This window comes from Sceloporus undulatus, chromosome 6 (genome assembly GCF_019175285.1).
Source record: "Sceloporus undulatus isolate JIND9_A2432 ecotype Alabama chromosome 6, SceUnd_v1.1, whole genome shotgun sequence".
Taxonomy (NCBI): domain Eukaryota; kingdom Metazoa; phylum Chordata; class Lepidosauria; order Squamata; family Phrynosomatidae; genus Sceloporus; species Sceloporus undulatus.
This window is the reverse complement of record NC_056527.1, coordinates 34,994,675-35,016,184: the sequence shown is the minus strand read 5'-3', so window position 1 is coordinate 35,016,184 and position 21,510 is coordinate 34,994,675. Positions and strand designations below refer to the sequence as shown.

General features: G+C 39.4%; 1 protein-coding gene across 6 annotated transcripts in view; it reads left to right on the top strand.

Annotated features, from left to right (window-relative positions):
- Nucleotides 1–11,970, top strand: part of THSD7A (thrombospondin type 1 domain containing 7A) — a 293,837-nt gene extending 281,867 nt beyond the window's left edge. For 3 of the 6 annotated variants that reach the window (XM_042475198.1, XM_042475201.1, XM_042475199.1), the window contains 5 exons: nt 1,756–1,838; nt 3,069–3,279; nt 4,793–4,880; nt 7,432–7,512; nt 8,899–11,970. In XM_042475198.1, the coding sequence (XP_042331132.1) occupies nt 1,756–1,838; nt 3,069–3,279; nt 4,793–4,880; nt 7,432–7,512; nt 8,899–8,911 (476 nt within the window). In that variant the 3' untranslated portion in view covers nt 8,912–11,970. The other 3 variants (XM_042475202.1, XM_042475200.1, XM_042475203.1) reach the window with 2 other exon arrangements.
- The last annotated feature ends 9,540 nt before the right edge of the window (nt 11,971–21,510 follow it).

Genomic DNA, 21,510 nt, shown 5'->3' with positions numbered 1-21,510 from the left:
ATTTTGGCTAGCATCCTGTTTGTTACTCCTGACAAAAGTAGGTCTCTTGAATCAGTTGCTGACCAGTGAGTTAACATTTAGGTAAAGCTCACTGATTGAACAGTTCTGCTCTAGTTGGGACTAAAAAATGGGATTTAGGCATTTGTTTCCCATTCCTTGTCACCAGTGTGTAACCTTGGAAAAAAATACAACCAGTAGCCTAGTGCACCAGTTGGATTCCAGCCATTATGTGTACTCTCCTGAAATAATTTTTCTTTGGACACCATTTTCTGCATTGATGATATTTTGTTTAGCTGCACTGGAACTACCAAAATATCAATATACTATCCCATTGATCTTTGCTTAGACTGCTATGTTTTGACATGCTTTTTAATTTGTTCTACTTCTACCACAGTATAATTGTTCTAAGTGGCCTTTTTACATCCAAGTGTTACTTTTGCAGATACCTTAATTCAAAATGAAACAAGTGATGAAGCAGCAGTTTCCTCCTGTAGGCCCCGAGGCGGCTGACATTTTGTAACAAGGGTGTTTACAGGCATGTGCGTCTTATGCGGGGAAATGCAGAGTTTACCCCATTTCACATGGCAGCTAGCAACACTGATTTGGGTCACTGCCAATCCTTTGGTTAACACAAGCTACCTAACTGCATCTAATTGCATCTGTTGTTATCAGGATTTCATCATTGTTTCTCACCAGGACATGAGCATGATTATTTCAAGATGGTTGGGCATGCAAACAAGATTGTGGAAGCAAATATAAATTATGTATATAGTGACATTTAATCACTGAAGCTATGCACTCTTTTGCAAAAACAAAGGGAGATAACTGGGTACTTTTAAACAATGTCCAAAAAATGGATCCTGACTCAAAACAATGATGAAAGCTTGTGCTTTTATTGATTTAAAACAATAACTGTGCAGCATTCATAACAATATAGCCACTGAGAATTAAGAACAAAATGTGGAGAAAGGTTAGTCTTGAAAAAAAACCACAAATATTTGGTATCATTTGTCTTACTGTTATCTTTGTATAAAAGATCATTCTTTTTTAGAACTTGGTCCACTCAAAATTAACAATATAATGAAAATAAATTATAATTTGTCTTACTGTCATCATGAATCAGAACAACTTGTGCAACAACCTTTAAGGTGATGGTGCTATAAAGGATTCACTTGAGGAATAATGTTCTTTTTTCCCTTTCTTCAGATAAGAGCGATTCAGAGAGGCATGGAAAGTTATAGCCATGAAAAAACAGGCATTGCCTTTAATACATCAAATGATCATATAGGGGAAGAAAGGACAGTTTTAAAATGTTCATAGTAACCTATCCTATTCTTTCTGTGGGGCCTGTAAATTTGCCCACTGGTTGGATGATCTAGCTGAAGGCCTCTATGTTGTAAGGGGACCATGATTTCCAAAATACATCACTTTTGTTAGTTGGCCAATAATATTAGTGTTTGTTAGCAGTAGTACTGACCTGCCAAGAATACAGTCAGCTCTCAAATTAGAAATCCAATTATCCCCAGTACATTTTCCTATTTCCAGTCAATTGCCATCAGACATAGCAACATTCCTTATAGAGTGATACAGATAAATCCATCAATTGCTAGTATTATTTCTATGAGAAATTGTGACAGAGTAGAAGAGCATCCTCTTCCATTGTGGTATGTTTTTTTCTTTTTATCCTGGCTGTTATGGAGTTTCAACAGTGGTGAGGAACAGGTGTGTCAAAATATAATTTGTTTTGTTCTGCAGGAGGATGCTTACTGATGCACCAACCAGAGGTTGACAGATCATGTAAGCCACCCTGCAGTCAACCCTATTCTTACTGTAGTGAGGTATGTGCTATTGTGTCATAGAAACATGGTGTTCCACCAGTGGCCCCATTAACATTTTGATACATTATTTTGGATTGGCAGGGAAGTCAAAATTCTTTAAAATGTTTACTTGTGAGTAATATTGCAATAGGGAATTACAGTTTGTTTGTTTGTTTTTTGTTTTTGAGGCAGAGAGACTAGATTTCAAGAGAAAATTTAGCTGAGAAACTAGATTTCATAAGGACATTTCCTACAAGTGTAGAAACCATGATAACATGTTTGCTTAGCCCCCATTGCCCAGGAGAGAAAGGTGAACCATTACATGAGATTAAACAGACTACAGCTTTATTCAAGGAATGTCTTTTTATCCAAAGATCAATGTAGAGGAGATAATTGTAAGCTCTTCCTGTGAGATGTTCTGAGAGACTCAGCATGGATGACTAGCTGTAGTGAACCTCCAAGTCTGAGTTACCAAGATCAGCTCTACCATTAGGCAGTAGGTGGATAGCTCTGGCAACATTTTGGAGGACAGAGCACAGCATGTGCTAGATGATCTACCTGTGCCCCCATTCTCAGGTTCTTTGGCCATTGAAGGAGAAGCTACATCTCAAAAAAGAGAGGTTCATAAAGCTAGAGTAAGATACTTGACATGCAGCATAAATACCTTTGCCCCCAGCAGTAAGACTCCATCTTGCTTTGCTTGGACTGACGATTCAGCTGTTTGGTTACTTGAGTAGAAAATGGACTTTTGCATGCCACTTCTTATTCATAGTCACATAAGATGCTGGGCAAACACAGCCCAACATAACTGACCAGTTAAAAGGCAAAATGTAGTACCCCTTTTTAGAACCAACATGGTGTAGTGGTTTGATTTTTGGACTAGGACTCTGAGAGACCAGAGTTCAAATCCTCACTCAGCCATAGAAACTGATGCAAGATGACCTTGGCCAAATCACATTCTCTCAGCCTCAGAGGAAGGCAAAGGCAAACCCCTCTGAACAAATCTTGCCAAGGAAAACCTGTGATAGGTTCACCTTAGGGCAGCCATATGTTGGAAATGATTTAAAGGCACACAGCAGCAATAAAAGCAGCAGCAACAATAAATGCTTCTTTACTGTCCCCATCAATTTTGTCACCCTATCAAATTGGTGTAGCATTTAGGCATCTTTTTATTATTGGTCCATATTATGTTGTACAGCAGTGAAAATGTATAGTTTTGCTACAGTGTGTAAAACACTTGTTCCTCTGCAGATTAGAACTTGTACTTGTGAAGAAGGGTACACAGAAGTGATGTCTTCTGATGGCACACTTGAGCAATGCACTCTCATCCCGGTGGTAGCCATCCCCACAGTGGAAGACAAAAAGGGAGATGTAAAAACCAGTCGAGCTGTGAACCCCACACAGCCATCCAATACGCAAACAGGACGAGGAAGAACTTGGTTCCTGCAGCCTTTTGGACCAGGTGAAGTTTAACATGAATAGTTAGTGCTTCTAAGTATCGCCATTGAAGTACTTTTCATTTCATGAAAGCATGGTCAGTTTTCTAAAGTTTTGGCATAGTTTTTGCAGAATGAAAAGAGGGAGGTAATGCATAGAGAGCAAATATCTCATTCACTCTACTAACATGATGTAAAAGGTGGTATGGTTTTGAGTCCTTTTACTGTAATGTCCTACCCATACTTAAGTATGTTTAACATTTAGGGATACTTTTTTTACTCAAAATATTAATAGATTTTATAATTAAGCTTTCTTTTAAGGCACAGAATGAATATATCGAGAGCAAATGTCAAGGACTGGAGCCCATTAAGCCCCCTGACCTAGATTTAAGGCCCCTCTCCCATGTACTTACCCCACTGCCTGCAGACCAGGGCTGCATCTGCTTACCTACCTCCTCCTCAAGTGTGCTGCATATCTTTCCAAATTACTCAGTGGCAGCTGGATCAACCAGGAGCATCTCCACAAGCAGTCAGTGGACAGGGGATGGAATTGTGTCTAGAAACTCCCCAGTTGCAATTGCACACTTGGGGCAAGAGATATTTCAGAAGGAGTGCTGGATACTGCTTCTCAATGCCCCAGAAGTACATAAACTGATGGAACTGGGGTTATGACTGTGTGTGTAAGCAAGAGGATTCTTAATGAAAATGTAATCATTGTACAGCTTTGTGTCTTCTGTTGTACCAATGTTTTCAGTTAAGACTGATCAAAGCGGGCCTTAGTTTCTTAGTTAGCATATGTAGGATTGCATTGTAAATCGCCCCTATTTGACTGTCAGCAAATAATACAGTCAGTGTTACAGGAAGCAATTATGCATTTTGATCATAAGTATGAATGGAAATCTAGCTTTGTTAAATATAAAATAATGAAAGTTTTAAATAATAACTTCATATTTATTTTATTTATTTATTATGGTATTTATACCCCACTCTTCAGCCCTAAAGGCTATCAGACTGGCTTACAATTATTATTTTTAATTAGACGGTTCACTGCCCTCAGGCTTACAATCTAAAACACATGACACAAAAGGAGAAGAGAATGGTGGTGGGGAAGGGGATCAGGTCCAGCAGTTCTTCTCTCCTTCAGAGGCCTGGACCAAGGCAGATAGACTGGATGGAGGGCTCTTCTTAAGGATAGGCCCGATGGCGCTGGGCCTGTCTTTTCACTTCCTTGGGCATTAGGCATATATATAGTTAACAAATTTGTCCTGAATCATTCACATCTTAGCTTGACACTTGAATTCAGATAATGACTAGAGCAGGTTTTGTTCTTTACTCTCTTGGTTGATTTGTGCTGCATATTGCAAGCAAAAATGTTGTCCCATTTATCAACTAAGTGATTTCATGCAACCTCTAAATTGCCTTCTTGGACAGGACTTGTGCAAGCTTTTTAATATGCTCTTGATTTACTACATTATATATTGCATTTTAATCCATTCAATACTAACGTGTAGGCTAATGACTAACCTTAATTCCTTTTAGATGGGATGCTGAAGACCTGGGTTTATGGTGTTGCTGCTGGTGCATTTGTTTTGCTCATCTTTATTATTTCTATGATATATCTAGCCTGGTGAGTTCTTTCATCATTTATTATCTTTAAACTATTAATGTAAAAGCCAGGAATGTGAAATTTAGCAACAAAGACAAACAGATAGATAGCTGTTTGACAGATAACTATGCCAATGGGACTTTGGCATAGTTTTGGAGACACCAACAATGTTTCAGAGACTGTTTTTATTAGGAGGGAATGTGAGGAACTATGCCAATGTGCTGACTGGTCTTTAAAACTGTCTCTGTATAGTTGAACAAACAGGGCACCATTTGCAAAAGGGGATATTAGATACCTCCTTATGTAAACATATAAAAAGTATATTATTGGCAAAACAAGGAATTAACATGTAATGCCCCAATGAAATCCTTGTTCCCCCCCCCCCACATACACACAAACACACCTAAATATTTTATATTTTTGCCTAAAGTTTATTTAATGTATCAATTTTCATGGGAGCGCCATCACATTTGATAGTCCTAATAAGAAATGTGTACTTAGGACAAGAGGCTATTACTTTAGAACAATATGGAGAAACAGAATGGTTCCCAATTGCCAAAGGGATCAAGCAAGGCTGCATTTTATCACCCTACTTATTCAACGTCTGTGCAGAAAATATCATACAAAGAACAGGGCTAGACTCAGAAGAAAGAGGACTGGAGGAAGGAACATCAACAAACTAAGATATGCAGATGAAACCATACTGCTAGCGGAAAGCATCATAGACTTGGAACAATTACTAAGGAGGATGAAGAAAGAAAGTGCATAGGCAGGCTCATGGCTGGACATAAATAATAATAATAGTAATAATAATAATAGCCACAGAGAATCTACATAAATTGAGCCTAAATGGGAAACTGAAATAGTTAAAGATTTCCAGTATCTTGAATAAAACATTAATCAGAATGGAGACTGCCGTCAAGAAATAAGAAGACTAGGAATGGGAAGGGCAGCCATGAAATAACTAGACAGTATCCTAAGGTATAAAGATATACAACTGAGCACTAAAGTTAGAATCATCCAACCCATTACATTCCCCATCACCATGTATGGATGTGAGAACTGGACAGTGAAGAAAGCTGACAGAAAGGAAATCAATTTATTTGAGATGTGGTGCTGGAGAAGAGTGCTGAGAACACTGCAGACAACCAAAACGACAAACAAATTGGCCCTTGAACACATTAAGCCTGAACTCTCCCTGGAAGCCAAGATGATGACACTGAGGCTATCATACTTTGATCACATCATGAGAAGGCATGACCCACTGGAAAAGACAATAATGCTAGGAAAAGTAGAGGGAAGTGGAAAGTGAGGAAGATCTCATGCCTGGTGTATAGACTCAATTAGGGAGGTAACCAGCCTGAGTTGACAGAATCTAAACAGAGCAGTGGAAGATAGGGGATCTTGGAGATGTCTTATCCACAGTATCACCATGAGTCAGGGCTCACCCAAGGGCAGTTAACAACAACCATATGCAATAGTTGTTGTCTTTTTTCCTGTTATTATATTTGATTTGCCACAATGCTTTAGGCTGCTCAATACTTTAGTTTCACTGTACCCCTGGTATAATAAATAATAATAAATTGTTTATTTATATACCACCTTTCCTTGTAGATCAAAGCAGTGTACAACAGATAAAATATGACCAATGTCATAATACAATAAAACAATTTAAGAACAGTAAAAAAGACAACAACTATAATTTTAAATCCAATATAAATCCAATATGGTATGTTTTTATTAACAAAGAAAACAGAGGAACAATGGAATTTTAGTACAGAGACAAATACTGAGCATCCTAGAGCATTGGGACAAATGCAACAAATATCTAATTTTAATGACTAACCCAGTGCCTACTTCCTTCCCCCAAAATAGATACTTAAAAATAATTTGTCAGTTAGTGCTACAGGTTGCACTTCAGAAGATATCCTGTGTGTTTGGCCACTTCAGATGCATCATGTGTATTTGGATCCAAGCATTGAAGATATTATTACATAGGTGTTAATGGAGATAGATTGCAAAATGTATTCAAATGTTTATTGCATTCAGAACTGTCCTTAAGGATGTAATTTACAACTTTTTGTTCTTTCCATCAAAGCCAGAAAATACTATTCTAAATTATTTAAAGTTGAACAGATGAGTGTGAGTGCTCTCCTGAATTTGTATGAGTCAGTATGTTAGGTGTTCTGAGAAGTGGTAACTTGAATTACAAAAGCAGTACAGTGGGCCCTTGGTATCTGCTGGAGTTTAATTCCAACAAACACACACACACACCCCTGTGGATACCAAAAGTCCGGAATGCTTAAGTCCCATTAAATACAATGGCATAGTAAAATGGTTTCCCTTAAACAAAATAGCAAAATGGTTTGCTTTTTGGAATATATATACCGTATATATTTATCCATGGATAAAGAATCCATACATATGGAAGGCCAGCTGTAATTCTTTAGCTAAATAATTCATGCTTTCATGTAACTCATCTTGCCTGAAATGAAAATTAAAGCCTATTGTTATATAGTATGCTCATTGCTTTGATATCTGAGCTTTTAACTATTGGTTTTACTCACTGCAGCAAAAAGCCAAAGAAGCCTCAAAGAAGACAGAACAACCGTCTGAAACCTTTAACGCTGGCTTATGATGGAGATGCAGACATGTAAAATAATGACTTTCCATTGACTTTAGTCTCTTGAAACTGTAGTGTTCAAAAAGAGCATGTACGTTGTGTACATTACAGAGCAGATGTTATACCACAAGACAAAAAAAATAACTTCACAATGGCCATGGATATTCCAAGAAACATACTTTGTTCTAGACCATCTATCAGTACAGCAAATTCTGGTGGCAAATTTCTGTTGTAAGCACAGCAGCTGGAACTGTTAATGTGGCCTTTTTGTTTGTTTGTTTGTTTGTTTGTGTGGAAAAGGATGAACTGTAAAGCCACTTGTGTCTCCAGCCAATTGTATATGACTTATATTGACATCTGGGAGTCTTGATGCCAGAGCTCTTGGCAGCATTAAACTAGTGTACTCAGTAAGCATGAAGAGATCATACCAAGATGTCTATAATGCTTTATATACAACTTATATACTCAGTTGCACCATATGTATTAACCTGTCAAATGATTTACTGGCTGAACAGCATTCTAGTGCTTGGCAACCTGTTAATTTTAACTGAGAATAAGACCCATTGAGCAAGTTTGGCATTTTGGCAATGGAAGGTGGTTTTTCCCTGACCTGCCGTCCATAAGAGTGAAGACTTGCAAAAGACTCTGTCCTGATACCTAGTTGCAGATACTAAAGCGCCATACACACACTTATTAAGGAAAGAAGCATTTTCAGGTTCACTATTTTATAGAAGTTGTCTGGAGAATTAATATCTGTGTGTACTACGTTTTTACTTTCTCTAACTCTCAAACTGTTGCCTGCAACTTTTTTCTACATGTAAGGCAATTTTTTGCACTATATTAGTGCAGCATGATATGCACTTATTAACTAGTATTGCCATAGAAACTGCCTCTTTTCAAAAAGGATGATGATGAGGACGCTGCATCTTTTCAGACATCAAATAGACATTTTCCAATAAGTTCTTGAGTCCTAATGAGAGTAGAGATCAGTTTCTGGACTGTGACTGGATCAGACCAGCTAATAATACAAGTACTGTTTATACTATTTCTTGTAACAACAACTGTTTTGTAGTTGAAACCATGGCAGTAAACGTGTCTACTTTTTTGATTCTGTCCAACTTATACAGATAATAGATTTTCACGTTGATTTCTAATTACTTTGAAGGTTGTTTATGACTAGATTTTTATATTGCTAACTTTGTAAAAAAAGAAAAGAAAAAAGTGTGGTTGCCCTCTAATCTTGAGGAAAATATTTGTCTAAACAATGTTTCCACTTATGCTCAGCAGAAATAATGCAAATTAATTATTTATTTTTCTCTTGCTAATGGAAAGTGTTTCGTTGTTGAAGAACTAATAGCTTTGTCTCTTTCCACTTGGGATAACCTGGTGTATTCTTGACTTTTTTTTTTCATCCAGACTCATCAGTTAATACAGCCTATATGAAGATACAAAAAATGGTACACCGTGTTCCAGTTTCCTAATGTAAGCAGGGGGATTCTAATGCACTCTAGAGCTGATTCATCTAGAATGGCTGTCCTATTGATAATCCTGGGAGTAGAATTGATATTTTCAAGAATTTCTTTCGATGGGGCAGCACTCCAATCCAGTGTCATTCCATGAGTGTATCCAGAGCTCTGCCTGATGTCAGCTTTTTAAAAAATACTCCTTGCAATATAACTACTTCCAGCTGCTTAATTTCTTTCAGTAATCTCTTCTGTTCAAATGGGTTTTCAGTGTATTACTTACTAAGATGAAGCCTATTTTGCTGCTAGTGCTCTGCAACCTTTCCAAGATACAAGGTCATTCTTCCTAAGATAGCATCTGTGTCTATCTTGATCTAGTTATAAGCATATAAATAAGCAATATAATTAATCAACTTTAATCAGGCATCTGTTAAAACAACATTATTGGTTTGGTTTCTCAGGTGTCTGTCAATAAGCTAAACTGTTCCTAATGTGCCCAAGATGCCTGGGTCATTATGCAGTGATCATTAAAGCCAATATTATCATTTGTTTCTGGCCAAGATAGCTACCTAAATGGACAAAAAGGAAAAAAAAGGGAGGGAAAGGATGCTTTTTGGTACTATTCTAAATGGTCCTGAGTATGGGTGAAGCTCCTCTTCAAAAGCCCAGCTGGCTCACATCAAGCATATTTCTTTGTTTTGTTGTTGATTTCCACACACCCACCCCAAATAGGTTCCAGTGGGGAGATGATCACTTACACCAGCTCCAGCCTGTTATAGAAGGGGAAATCCTGGGGCTACACCTGCAGATGAAGGAGCTTTGGATCCATAGTCATTTTTGTTCTCTCTCTATCCCAGAATTCCAAATTTTGAGGCCTACTTCTAGTGGGAAGACCACTACTGGTACAGTTATACCTTTTCTCTAGGTTAATGTGGCATCTTTAGAACAGATACAATGCCCAATACTAGTGGAGAGACACCACCTTCCCATTCATCTTCAAGCAGTCTGTGCAGATATGCGGAAAAGAAATGCTCTGCCCATTCTTCACCCCAAAGTTATAGTTACTATCTTGATTAACTTGTTGAGAACTCTACCCTAGACTCCCACCATACGCTTTATCATCCTCATCCACACAATGTCAACAGTAGTCCTATCTCAAACTGCTTTTGTTAAAAATAAGGATTAATCATAATTTATGGCATGAATCTACAATGAGTTGTAAAAAAAATAGGGATGGAAAAGGGGGAAAAACAGGGGAAAGAATTTTGCTGGATTTGATAAGAACCAATTTGCTTCACCCAAAACTTGTTCCAAGATGAAATGCAGCTTATCTCAAAAAAATCCACACATTTGCATGTCTTGTGGAGGCATTTTGTAGGAATGAATGACTAAAAATGCATAAAGCCAGATATGTAGACACAAACATGCCTCAGCCAGTGAAGAAAGTGCATGCACTAAATGCATTAACAAATATATATATTGGGAAAATATGTAAAGCATACGGTTTTCAAACAAAATATTACAATCTAATAAAAGTATAAGGGCAGGATGGGAATTCAAATAAGATTCAAAGATATGCTGTGAAACAGAGTAAAAGTTTTTCACCTCCCTAAATCTAAACAGCTTTGAGCAACAATTCTTTAGAACGCATGGTAGTATGTTTTAAAATAAATGTGAAACACAACCATCTTATTCATATTAAAGCTGGAAACTAAATAGATAATAGAGAGGTGGGCTTGTGGGATTTGTTGTCAAAAACATTTGGGGACGCAAGTCCATTCTCCACCTCTGTGCTCCTGAATATTTAGTTGAACCTTACTATATCAACAATGCAACTCAATCCATGTTTACTTGGCAGCAAATAGTGAGGTTTACTCCCAGGTGACATTGAAAACATCTGATGTGTGCACTCTGATTTTACATGAGCGAGTTAAAAAAAAGAGGTGCATGAAAGCTTACAACCTGAAGAATTCTCTTTCATTATAAAGAGAGATAATTATTTTAAAAGATTATTGGAGCAGTAGGAAGTCTACAGTTGCAGTCTGGATTATGTTAAATCTAGATATCAGAAGGTAGCACTGAAGCAGTAATTTTAAAAATATCTGTATAAAAATAAGTTACTTTTGAAATGTATTTCTACAAATTCAGTGCCTAAAGCAGCTACTACAGTAGATTGTTGGTTTGTGAAGATAATGTTTTCAGTGATCAGCTATCTTTAATCCATTACGACACTAGCTGAGTAGACATTTTCCTCTAGTGGCCATTTGCAATTTCTGTTTTAAAACTGTGGGTTTTTAAGATTGCAGCATCTCTTCTGAGTCCTGAAACCATTTCTCCCCAACGTTTCTGATTCTGCACAAGCTAGATAATATTTGTTACAGCAATCTGCTTTCAAATCCCTGTTAAAGAAATTGTCAGCATTTCCACCCCTTTACCACATTTGCCATTGCAAAAATGATTAATTTAAAATAATATTTGTACACATCAATGTATAAATCAAGCATCTCTGGAAGGAAACAGGTTTGTCTTTCAAATCTTTTGTAAATTGTGCTCACCCAAAGTTTTTTTTAAAAATTATTTTGCCTAACTTACACTGCAATCCTATATATGTCTACTTAGAAATAAACCTCATTGAACTGAATGGGGCTTACTCTTAAGTAGAGGTACTCTAAGTAATTGGATGGGGCTTACTCTGAAGTAAGTGTGTATAGGACTGCAGCCTCAATTTACTTGAATTTTATTTTATTTTATTTATTTGTAGAGTGTGAAGGCAGCTGTCTGGGGAATGTTTACCCTTTTTTTGTTAATTTGTAAATGGTGTAATGCATTTTTTTTATTTTTAAAATTATGTATATTCCTTTTTTTAAAAAAAATGCACAAAACATTTTACGTACAACTACTGCAAATTTGTGTATATTGTCACCAAGCTTTATTCAGTTAATGCGGATTACATCTGAAAATGTAAACATACTTACATTTTCATATGTGGTATTTGTACATAACTGAGGTAATGCAGACAATAAATATTAACACAAAAGTGGTGTGTGTGTGTCTGTGCTAGAACTGTTATTCTGTCACAGAGTGATAACCAGAAGCTCTCCTTAAATGCTGCAATGCAAGTGAGTACTTGAATGCTCCACTCACTGGTCAAGATCCTGCTTCAAACATAATTCCCTATTCATGGAGTTCTGTTTCCTCTCCCCAAGACTGTTGGCTGACAGTTCCTTGCAAAGGCTCATGCAACTGCTTCTTACTGATGGAGAAAGGAGGAAGGGAAGAGGCAGTTCATAAGAACAAAATGTTGTTTGTATGGGCTTATAGGAGGGAGAAAACAAGGGCATAATCCTTTTCTCTTGGAATAAAGACTAGGTACTTCTTAGGGGTTATTCTGATGGTGACAATATTCCAGGTAGAATCAGCTTTCATTGGCTTTAATACTATCAGAATGCTTGTCTATATGAGAGATTTTAAAAGGCAGTCAAAAGGTCATTGAGCACAAAAATACATTTGAAATATCTCCTCCAGGGAACATTAGGTGACAATGGTTCCCCCTTCCACTATGTGCTGACATTTCCTAGGAGCATGTGCATGCAGTGGCCCTTCTGTAAATATGTGGTCTGAAGGTGTTCAGTAAGAAATGGACTCTGCCTTCACAATGCAGCAACATGTTAGCATTCCAGAAACAAAACCACCTGCTGTCTCCAACAATTGCTAGTTCTTAAAAGCATAACAAAAATGGCTTAAAGTAAGGACTGGGTGATTATATGTCCCACGAAAAAAAACTCAGCTTGTCTGAAAGATTGCCAAATTAAGTGGATGTCATGGGATTTTAAATAAAAAATCACAGGCTTTCATGGCAAGATTATTATTATTATTAACCTTTATTTATGAAGCGCTGTAAATTTACACAGCGCTGTACATGCAATCTTTTTAGTTAGACGGTTCCCTGCCCTCAGGCTTACAATCTAAAAAAGACATGATACAGAAGGAGAAGGGAGTGGTGACGAGAAAGATGTTTGCTGAATATAAATGTTTTGCACTTCTTAGCACAATGCATCCCTCCAAAATTAAATTAGGGTTACCTGGGAGGGAGTGAAAGGACAGGCCCAACGCCATCGGGCCCAGCCTCGATTAAAGAGAGCCCTCCCTCCAGTCCATCTGCCTTGGTCCAGGCCTCAGAGGGAGAGAAGAATGCTGGACCTGATCCCCTCCCCCCCCCACCATTCACTTCTCCTTTTGTGTCATGTCTTTTGAGATTGTAAGCCTGGGGGCAGGGAACCGTCTATTATCCCCTCTGTTGTAAGCCACCCAGATTCCCAGTGATTGGGCGGCATATAAATAAATCCTATTATTATTACCTCATTTAAGTACATCAGCAGAAAAACAAAAGTACAATTTTACTGGGGCAAAAGGAATGAGGGAAGTGGACCAGAATGACACACCCAAGCTTTCCATCCTGAAATGCTAAAACCCACCTCACAGCCCTCCTTAAGCCCCGCACAGCACAATCTCTCCAACAGCTCAAAGACACAATGCCCAGGTACAAAATACCCACCATGCCAAAGGCACACAACAGCACCCCCTGCCAATGCTGAAGTAGAGAAGGATGGATGCCCAATGTGATACAGAAGTGCATCTAGGAACTACAGCAGCCCCACCAACACAATGTACACAATTCCATAGGCACACCAAACACTTTGAAGAGGTGACCATCACGCCAGATGCACACAGGTGGTGCATGGAGTCCTGTGTGTATTTTAACACACACAGGTGACAGCTACAGGAATCTGCTGGGGCAGCCCAATGTCTGCATCCTATTCCCCTGGCCACCCCATGGGCTCTGAAATCTATGTTGATGGGGGTTGCTGCTGGGGCAAGGTGCATGATGGGTAGTTGGGCAGGCATTGTGGCTTCTGGTGCTTGAACATCAACATGAGATGGCACATCACCCTCTTACACAGTCAATCTACCTTCACATGTCATGGTTAGCCCTCCATAGCATGGTGCCCCCATCCACATTGGAAGCAGGCTGTAACAGGAATACGTAGATAGGTAAGTATGCAGCTGGCAGACATGCCAAACATATAGATAGACAAAACCACTGCTGCAACCCGAGCAAGTGGCCAAATGCAGGGGGAGGTGGCAGTGCACACACATACATGTACAGCATGCCACAGCAGATGGACACCACTCCAACTCATATACACCCAAACTCACCAAAGACAACAGGCACCACTATAGCCCAGTATCAGCACGGAATGGTGCCCAGTGCACAACTGGCAAGGATTACCCATTATGGAAGACATGGCCACCATGCTGGATGTGCAATGCAAACCATTCTGGGTTGGCAAAAGCAGCATCTCCAATGCAGAACAGGAGCCTGTGCATTCCACAATTAGTCTAGGTGAACCTTTGTCCTTGTACCAGAAAAGGTGGGTGGTGTAGCTAGTTGAAGTGTAGGGCCACCGTAGAGCCATTTCCTGGGCTGTAGGTTAACAAGGACCCATATGTACCCGGGGCATGCTGATCCCCAAAGGGAGAGTTCCCTGTCCCCTTCCAGCATGCCTGGGCACATTTGGAGTACAGAGGCTTCCAGGGAGGCTGTACCCTCCCATGGGCCATATCCAGGTGCACTGCAAATAACCCCTCTTCAGTGGAAGCCATAGTCCTATAGCTTCTCCTCATTCTCTTCAACAGCCTTTTCCAGGTCTGGTGGAGCTGCTAACCAGGTGGAAAGGGGATGAGGCTCATTTTCTTGCTTGACCAGCAAAGCCACCAGATCGGAACTTTGACACCCTTTCCCACCAGTGCACTTGGTGACACCCCCATCTGAGGTGTCACCCTGTGCAGTTAGTACTCCCCACAACCTCTAGCGATGTCCTCTCATGGAGATCAGTGCTCATAACAAAGCAACAGCAAAAAGAAGTAGGGAGAAATGGGCAAGTAGGTACTGAGGGTTGACAGTGGTCCCTCTCCAGCAGTGAGGGGCCATAGCTGATCCTCATCAATGCAAACACTCCATGTTTACTGTTTGGATAGAAATCTGTGAGATCTGAAGGGAAGGTGGGTATGCCCCAAGGTACAAATGATATGTCCTACAAAAAGGTACCTACACAATCCCTGGAGAGATAAAAACAGGGCTAATAATCTATCAGCAACAAGTAAGAGAAAATGGCAACTTGCCCTAAAATAAAAGGATGTTGAAACAGAAGCCCTTTGGATGTGGGTAGGGAGATATTAAGTACAGTGTCCACTTGGCGGACTGTGTAGGAAAGTATACAAGGGGATTTTTCTTTTTATACAACGTCCCCATCCAGCTAGGGAACAGTTGTACACAAAGATGTATAACTATGGAAGTTTTATCCCTGCTGCAGGAAAAAATGAATATCCCTCCATTGTAGCCTCCTTGTATTTGAATACCCTGAAGTGTTACAGAGGAATTATTCTCTGGAGAATAAGAACTTGGCTTCTTTCACAAGATGCTCTGCAACACTCTGTGATGTTCAAATACCATGAAAAAATTACTCAAAATTCTCACTGGGCTGTTATTTTTCCTGACAGCATTTTCTGACTGCTAGGAGGCCTTCTCTATCAATCTGGGAATAAATAATTATTAAGATTCTTTCCATCCCTTATCCAAGGGTCCCGAGTCTACTGTGGCTGTAGGATATTTCACTTTCCCAAGCCTAGCATGGCTGCTATCCCATTCATTATGTTCAGTGAAAGCCAAAAAGCTGAAAGAGAGCCACCATCCCTTTGGGATCATCCTGAGAAAATGTACATCCCTTTGCAAAAGGATGAACAGCCATTCTCCTGTGAAGAATGAGAAAGCAAAGGAAATTTGAGTGTGAAATCAAATAATATCATGGGAATTCTCTGCCAATTCTCTGCTACAGACCCCATTTGGTTTCTTTTTGACTATTACGAAGAAGCGGCTCTGGTGGGAACAGCACAATTAAATTACAACCGTATACATGACTGGCTACAGAAGACACGCCAGATAACTTAAATGTCTTCTGCCTCCAACGAAAGTACAGAAAATTTCCTCAGAAGATGCTGTAGGACTCTCTTAATAGCGTATGTGCAACTGGGAACAGAAAGCTTGTTTGCTTGGCACTGACAGCTGGCTCGCTCATTTCCAACAAATTCCTCAGGTCTTTGGGGAACATTGCCGCTGACATTAATTAGAGAGCTACCACAAAGTTTCACAGCAATACTGAGAAATCAAGGAGGACAGTAGAGTCCCTATTGCCCTTAGGAATAGAAGGGATATCTGTCTAAATGGTTTGCCTTGGATGAGAAAGAGTGTTGCAACTCATCAAGACATTCTTTTGAAAAATCAGCAAATGCGGCAAACTTTACTACTTCCTGTGCAGAAGCAAATGGAGTCAGGTATTTCTCTCCAGTTTGCATAAGAAGCTTCTGTACAAAATTAATCTCTTTCCTCTATGTGATGCATACTCGCCCACAGCAAGCACAGAAGGAAAGGATTATCAGAAGATCATGAACTTCTAATAAGCATAGCAATATAGCGCAGTCCAGTATCATCTAAAATCCACAAAACAGTGGTACCTTTATTGGCCCAACCAAAATGCACATTATACATGTTGCAAGCTTTCAAAGCTCTAGTGGCTTCTTCCTCAAGCAAAGTTGTTAAAAATCACACAGGAGAAAATAAATAAATCAAAACCACAATATGGAGCCGAAGGCTTTCATTGCCGGCATCCATAGTTTTCTGTGGGGGTTTCAGGCTATGTGGCCATGTCCTAGAAGAGTTTCTTCCTGACGTTTCGCCAGCATGCTTGTGAAACGTCAGTAAGAAACTCTTCTAGAACATGGCTACATAGCCCACAAATCCCACAAAAAACTATAAAAAACACAGTGTTAGTCGTAGCCTTGCATTTTGTCAAGATGTTGTGGTTGTCCTCAGTTCAGATGGTATGGAAAGATATTCATGCAGGTGGTCCCCTTTTCCTTCTGGCGATGGGGACACTGGGAGATTTATCCCTCCAACACTGATATACCCACTTAGGGCAATTTCCCTACTATCTCCCACTTGGGTCTCCCATTTCAGTCTCTCCTCCTGTCTCTCAGTTGGGGAGGTAAAAATTGCCTTTTAATGTGGCCATTTCTACATCACCAAAAAGGAGGCCAGTGATAATTAAAAAGAGAGGGGAGTGGGAAAGAGGATCACAATATGTATAAAACAGCCTATGCTGATTTATAGGTGCAGGTGCACAATTGGAAGTGATTTCTATTATGTAAACAGAGCCAGTGTAGTGTAGTGGTTGCACTATGACTCTGGAGACCAGGGTTCGATTCCCTGCTTGGCCATGGGAACCCTTTGCATGACCTTGAGCAAATCACATACTCTCAGTCCCAGAAAACCCTGTGATAGGCTCACATTAGTGTCACCACAAGTAGGAAATTACTTGAATGCAAACACCACCACCTACAACCACCAAAAGTACAATATGCATACCCCAAAATAGCAAGGTGAACTCTGTGTCTACTGAATCTGCTGTTTCACTCTTCTTATGAGTTCACAACTGACTTGGACTAGCCAGCCCTTCAACCAGAGGACACCTTCAAATCCAGGGCTGTCCTCTGGTAGCCTTTCTATAAAAGAGGGCATATGGACAGCTTATTCAGTCCTCCTCCAAGCTCCCCAAGTAACATCCCATAGATATTAACCAGTATGTCTCCAGAAGTACACTTTCATCACTGTCTCCAGGCAGGAGTTTGTATCAGGCTCCAAGATGGTAGGGTGATGTGAGGCAGGTGAAAAATGTTCAGTCCCTTCATGCCAGTCTCTTTCCACCTGTACCACCAACTGAAGTAATGAAGAGGAGGCTGCTTTACATCAGATGGGACTACCTAGCCCAATGCAGTCTACATGGACTGATAGTAGCCATCTAGATTTCAAGCAAAAATGTTTCCCCATCTGCTAATATCTGATCCTTCCAGCTGGAGCTCTCAGGGATGAGCAAATTATTGTTTGCATGGATGGGCTCTGCCACTGAACACTGAGGTATAGCTCTTCCAAGGATTAGCAATCATGCACTAAAGCTATCACAAAACTGATTTTGTAAATAACGAACAGAGCAATCTTCTGGTTGTGCCAAGTGTAGAGCTAGACAAAACACTGGACAAAAATATTTAGACTGGACAAAAAATATTTGCAATTGTATATTCCTTCCACAAGATGGCAGGCTTGTCAAATTTTCCTTAAGATATTAAGAGCCCTGTTATTTTCATCCCTGAGTGTTCCTGGCCCTCCAAAAACCCCATGAAATCCATGGAGTTACCATAAATCAACAGGCAACCTGAAATCCATGCTATTGTTATATACTTGATGTTTTGCAAAAAATAGAATTTAAAAATCAACTACTTGGAATCTACTATTTGGAACTCAATTTCTCTCTCTCTGACACACACACACACACACACACACACACACACACAATTACTTTACACACACACACAGACACACACACAAACAGTCTTTGTTATTTGATCCAGATCCGGATGTAAAGCCTTCTAGGGACATGCAACAGAACCACAGGTTTTATGAATGCAAACAAGTTGTTCAAAATGGAGTCCATCTGGGACACAAGCCTTAGGCAGCAGCTGTAAATCTAGGAAAATTCTGAACCTTTGGTAACTTCAAGAGACGTTTACACACAGTTCAGTTGGGCTTGGTTTGAGGTGAGTTTTGATACTCTCTTGCTACACGAACAGTGTAGATTCTTGTGACAGTTTAAAGACAAACAGGTTTTATGTTGAAGTGAGCTGCAGTTCACAAAAGCTTATGCTAAATAAAAATTGTTAGTTTTTAAGGTGTCACAAGAACAGGTTGTTGTTCACATATAGTTCGGAAGATTGAAAATAAGCTATGAAACACAGAGATCTGGGCAAACTAATGCATGTTGTTCAAACATGTTACGCTTGGAAACTATTGTGGCTTCCATGTTCTGTTTGGAACTTAGCTATTTCACTGTCTCTTAAAATGATACATGCCTTATATCAAAAGCGGGGTGCAACACAACTAGAGGCCTGGGACCACAAGCTCCATTTGGGGTCCCTCATGCCAGACAGAGCTAACTCAGCATGCAAAGGCATCCTCTGTCCCACTATCCTCCTGCCCTACAGACAGTAGACTAAGAACTGAGAGAGGCTTACATTTTTTAAAAATAAAATGATTTGTTTGTAGTGTGAATGGAAATAAAATTTTAAAATATGCAAAGAAGAGGGTGGGGGTTCTCAAGGACACCGAATGATGAGAAATCTAGATGAGAGGGAATCCTAATAGTTTGAATTTATTCTGCAAGACATGCACATTTTTGTGCAAATGTGGCATTAATTATATTTATTTATTTTGAATATTTATACCCTGCTCTTCAGCCACAAAGGCTCTTATCGTAAACACATTTCCTGCACTTGCAATCATGCTTTTTTTAAAAAAAAATAGTGACTTTCTTTCTTTGTTTGTTTACTATCAGAAAGTCAAAAGATCCTACCTGATCTTGAAAGGTAAGCATGTTCAGTTCTGGTTAGCACTTGGACAGGAGGCTGCCGATGAGTAGCAGGTGCTGTTGGCAACATTTCCAAGGAAGAAACTGGCAAAATCACCTCTGAATATTCCTTGCTTAAGAAAACCCTATGAGATTCATGAAATCACCATAAATCGACAGAACTTGAAAGCACATAGACACAGGTAAATAAGCATTTACAGGCAACATAAGGAAGATTCCACAAGAGGGCAGGAGAAGCTTACTTTTGGCAGAATGCAAACCAGGTTAGTTCATTCTCCTTGTGATCTTTGTTTTGCCACCTTCATTATAATTTGTTTGAAAGCGACTAATGCATGCAAACAAACACTGGCCATGAATAAACAGCAACATGCACATCATGTTTTGAAAACACGGACTGGCATGGAATACTGCTACTACTTGTTCTTTCTCTACCAGAGGATTGACATCATATCAGGCCGATTAAATTTTTTTAAAAGGAGTATAGTACAATATTCAGAGAAGATAAATGCTATTTTTGAGCCATATGGATCAAACTTTAGGTGTGTTCTATGCATGTGCACCCTATTTCCAAGGGACAAATGTTTCAAAGTTTCTCTCATTTAGTATTCTGTTTCCTTAGAAGAAATGATATTATTACCAGAGACTCACTGGTATATCGCCGCCTTGAGTCCCTATATTGGGAGAAAGGTGAGGTATAAGAAATTTACACATACATACAGACTGAGGATTAAAGGTGAAACTGAAATAGTATTTAGTGCATTGAATCCAAGTACGCTGTTTAAACTGAAATGCTTAAAAATCTAAATACTTCCACAGAACTATAAACAAAATAATGGTTTCTCAAAAATAAATAGTTTTCAGCTATAAGCCACAAGACACTATAGTCTCGTTCTTTTATTTACTGCTGTTGTGGCAAAATCCACAACACGAATCTATTTGACATAGAGGACATGTGTGAATACTGCCACATGGAGTAGTGTCATCTTCTTCTGGTAGTCATGCTGAGATACATATTACATGTACATGTTGCTTTTCTGAACCAGTTGGTGAGGTACATGAGTGGCGTGTTAGTGATTCCCATAGACAGCTGGTGAACCACCACATGATGAGAATTCTGGATTATATAGGCCTTTGGTTTAACTCAGCATGGCTCTTACATTTCTATGCATGGGGCCCTGTCCACAAGTTGAAATGGTACTGTCCAAACATAACGTTAATGCCACTAAAAGTGTTTGCTGGTGTCTTTATCTGCATGCACACACTTGCATACTGGGGATAGGGAAAAGGTGGCCTTTTATTAAAACAGAAAAGTCCTTCTGGGCCTAGAATGATCCAGGGAGCCCCAAAACATGGTAAAAATGTCCCTAGGGGACATTTGAGGTAACACCTTTTTATTTTTTGTCTTTTAAGTTTGCAAAATGCCCTAAATATCCTAAATGTACCAGATCCCATCTGAACTTGGAAGCTAAGCAGGGTCGGCTCTGATTAGTACTTGGATGGGAGACTGCCAATACGTAGGTTATAATTAATTGGAAGGGAGTGGCAAAACCTCTGAGTATTTTCTGGCCTACGGAAACCTTATGAAAACTGTGCAGTTGCCATAAAAAGCAGGTAATAGGATCACATGCATCTGGGGAAGTAGACTTAAGTCTATGAAAGCTCATGCTGTCAACTTCTTTCTTTCAGTTAGTCTTAAAGGTACTACAAGATGTCTCTGCATAATGATTTTACAGACGAACACAGCTGTTTCTTTGAATTCAGGTAACTTGAAGGCATACGCACGTGCGCGCGTGCACACACACACATACACAGTGTGATGGGGAGTACAGCCCTTCACAGATTCTTGGGGAACTGATGTAACTCTCTAGCATCCTACAGTTTCCTCTTTGAGATTATTCTTTCACTCTTTCTCTCTCATGTGTGTGTTTGTATTTCACACACAAACATGCACTTCTGACCAACTCCTTATATGTTACTTGTTCAAATGGAGCTCTTTGTGAGAAAGGAGTAGTGAGGTCACACCACTGGCC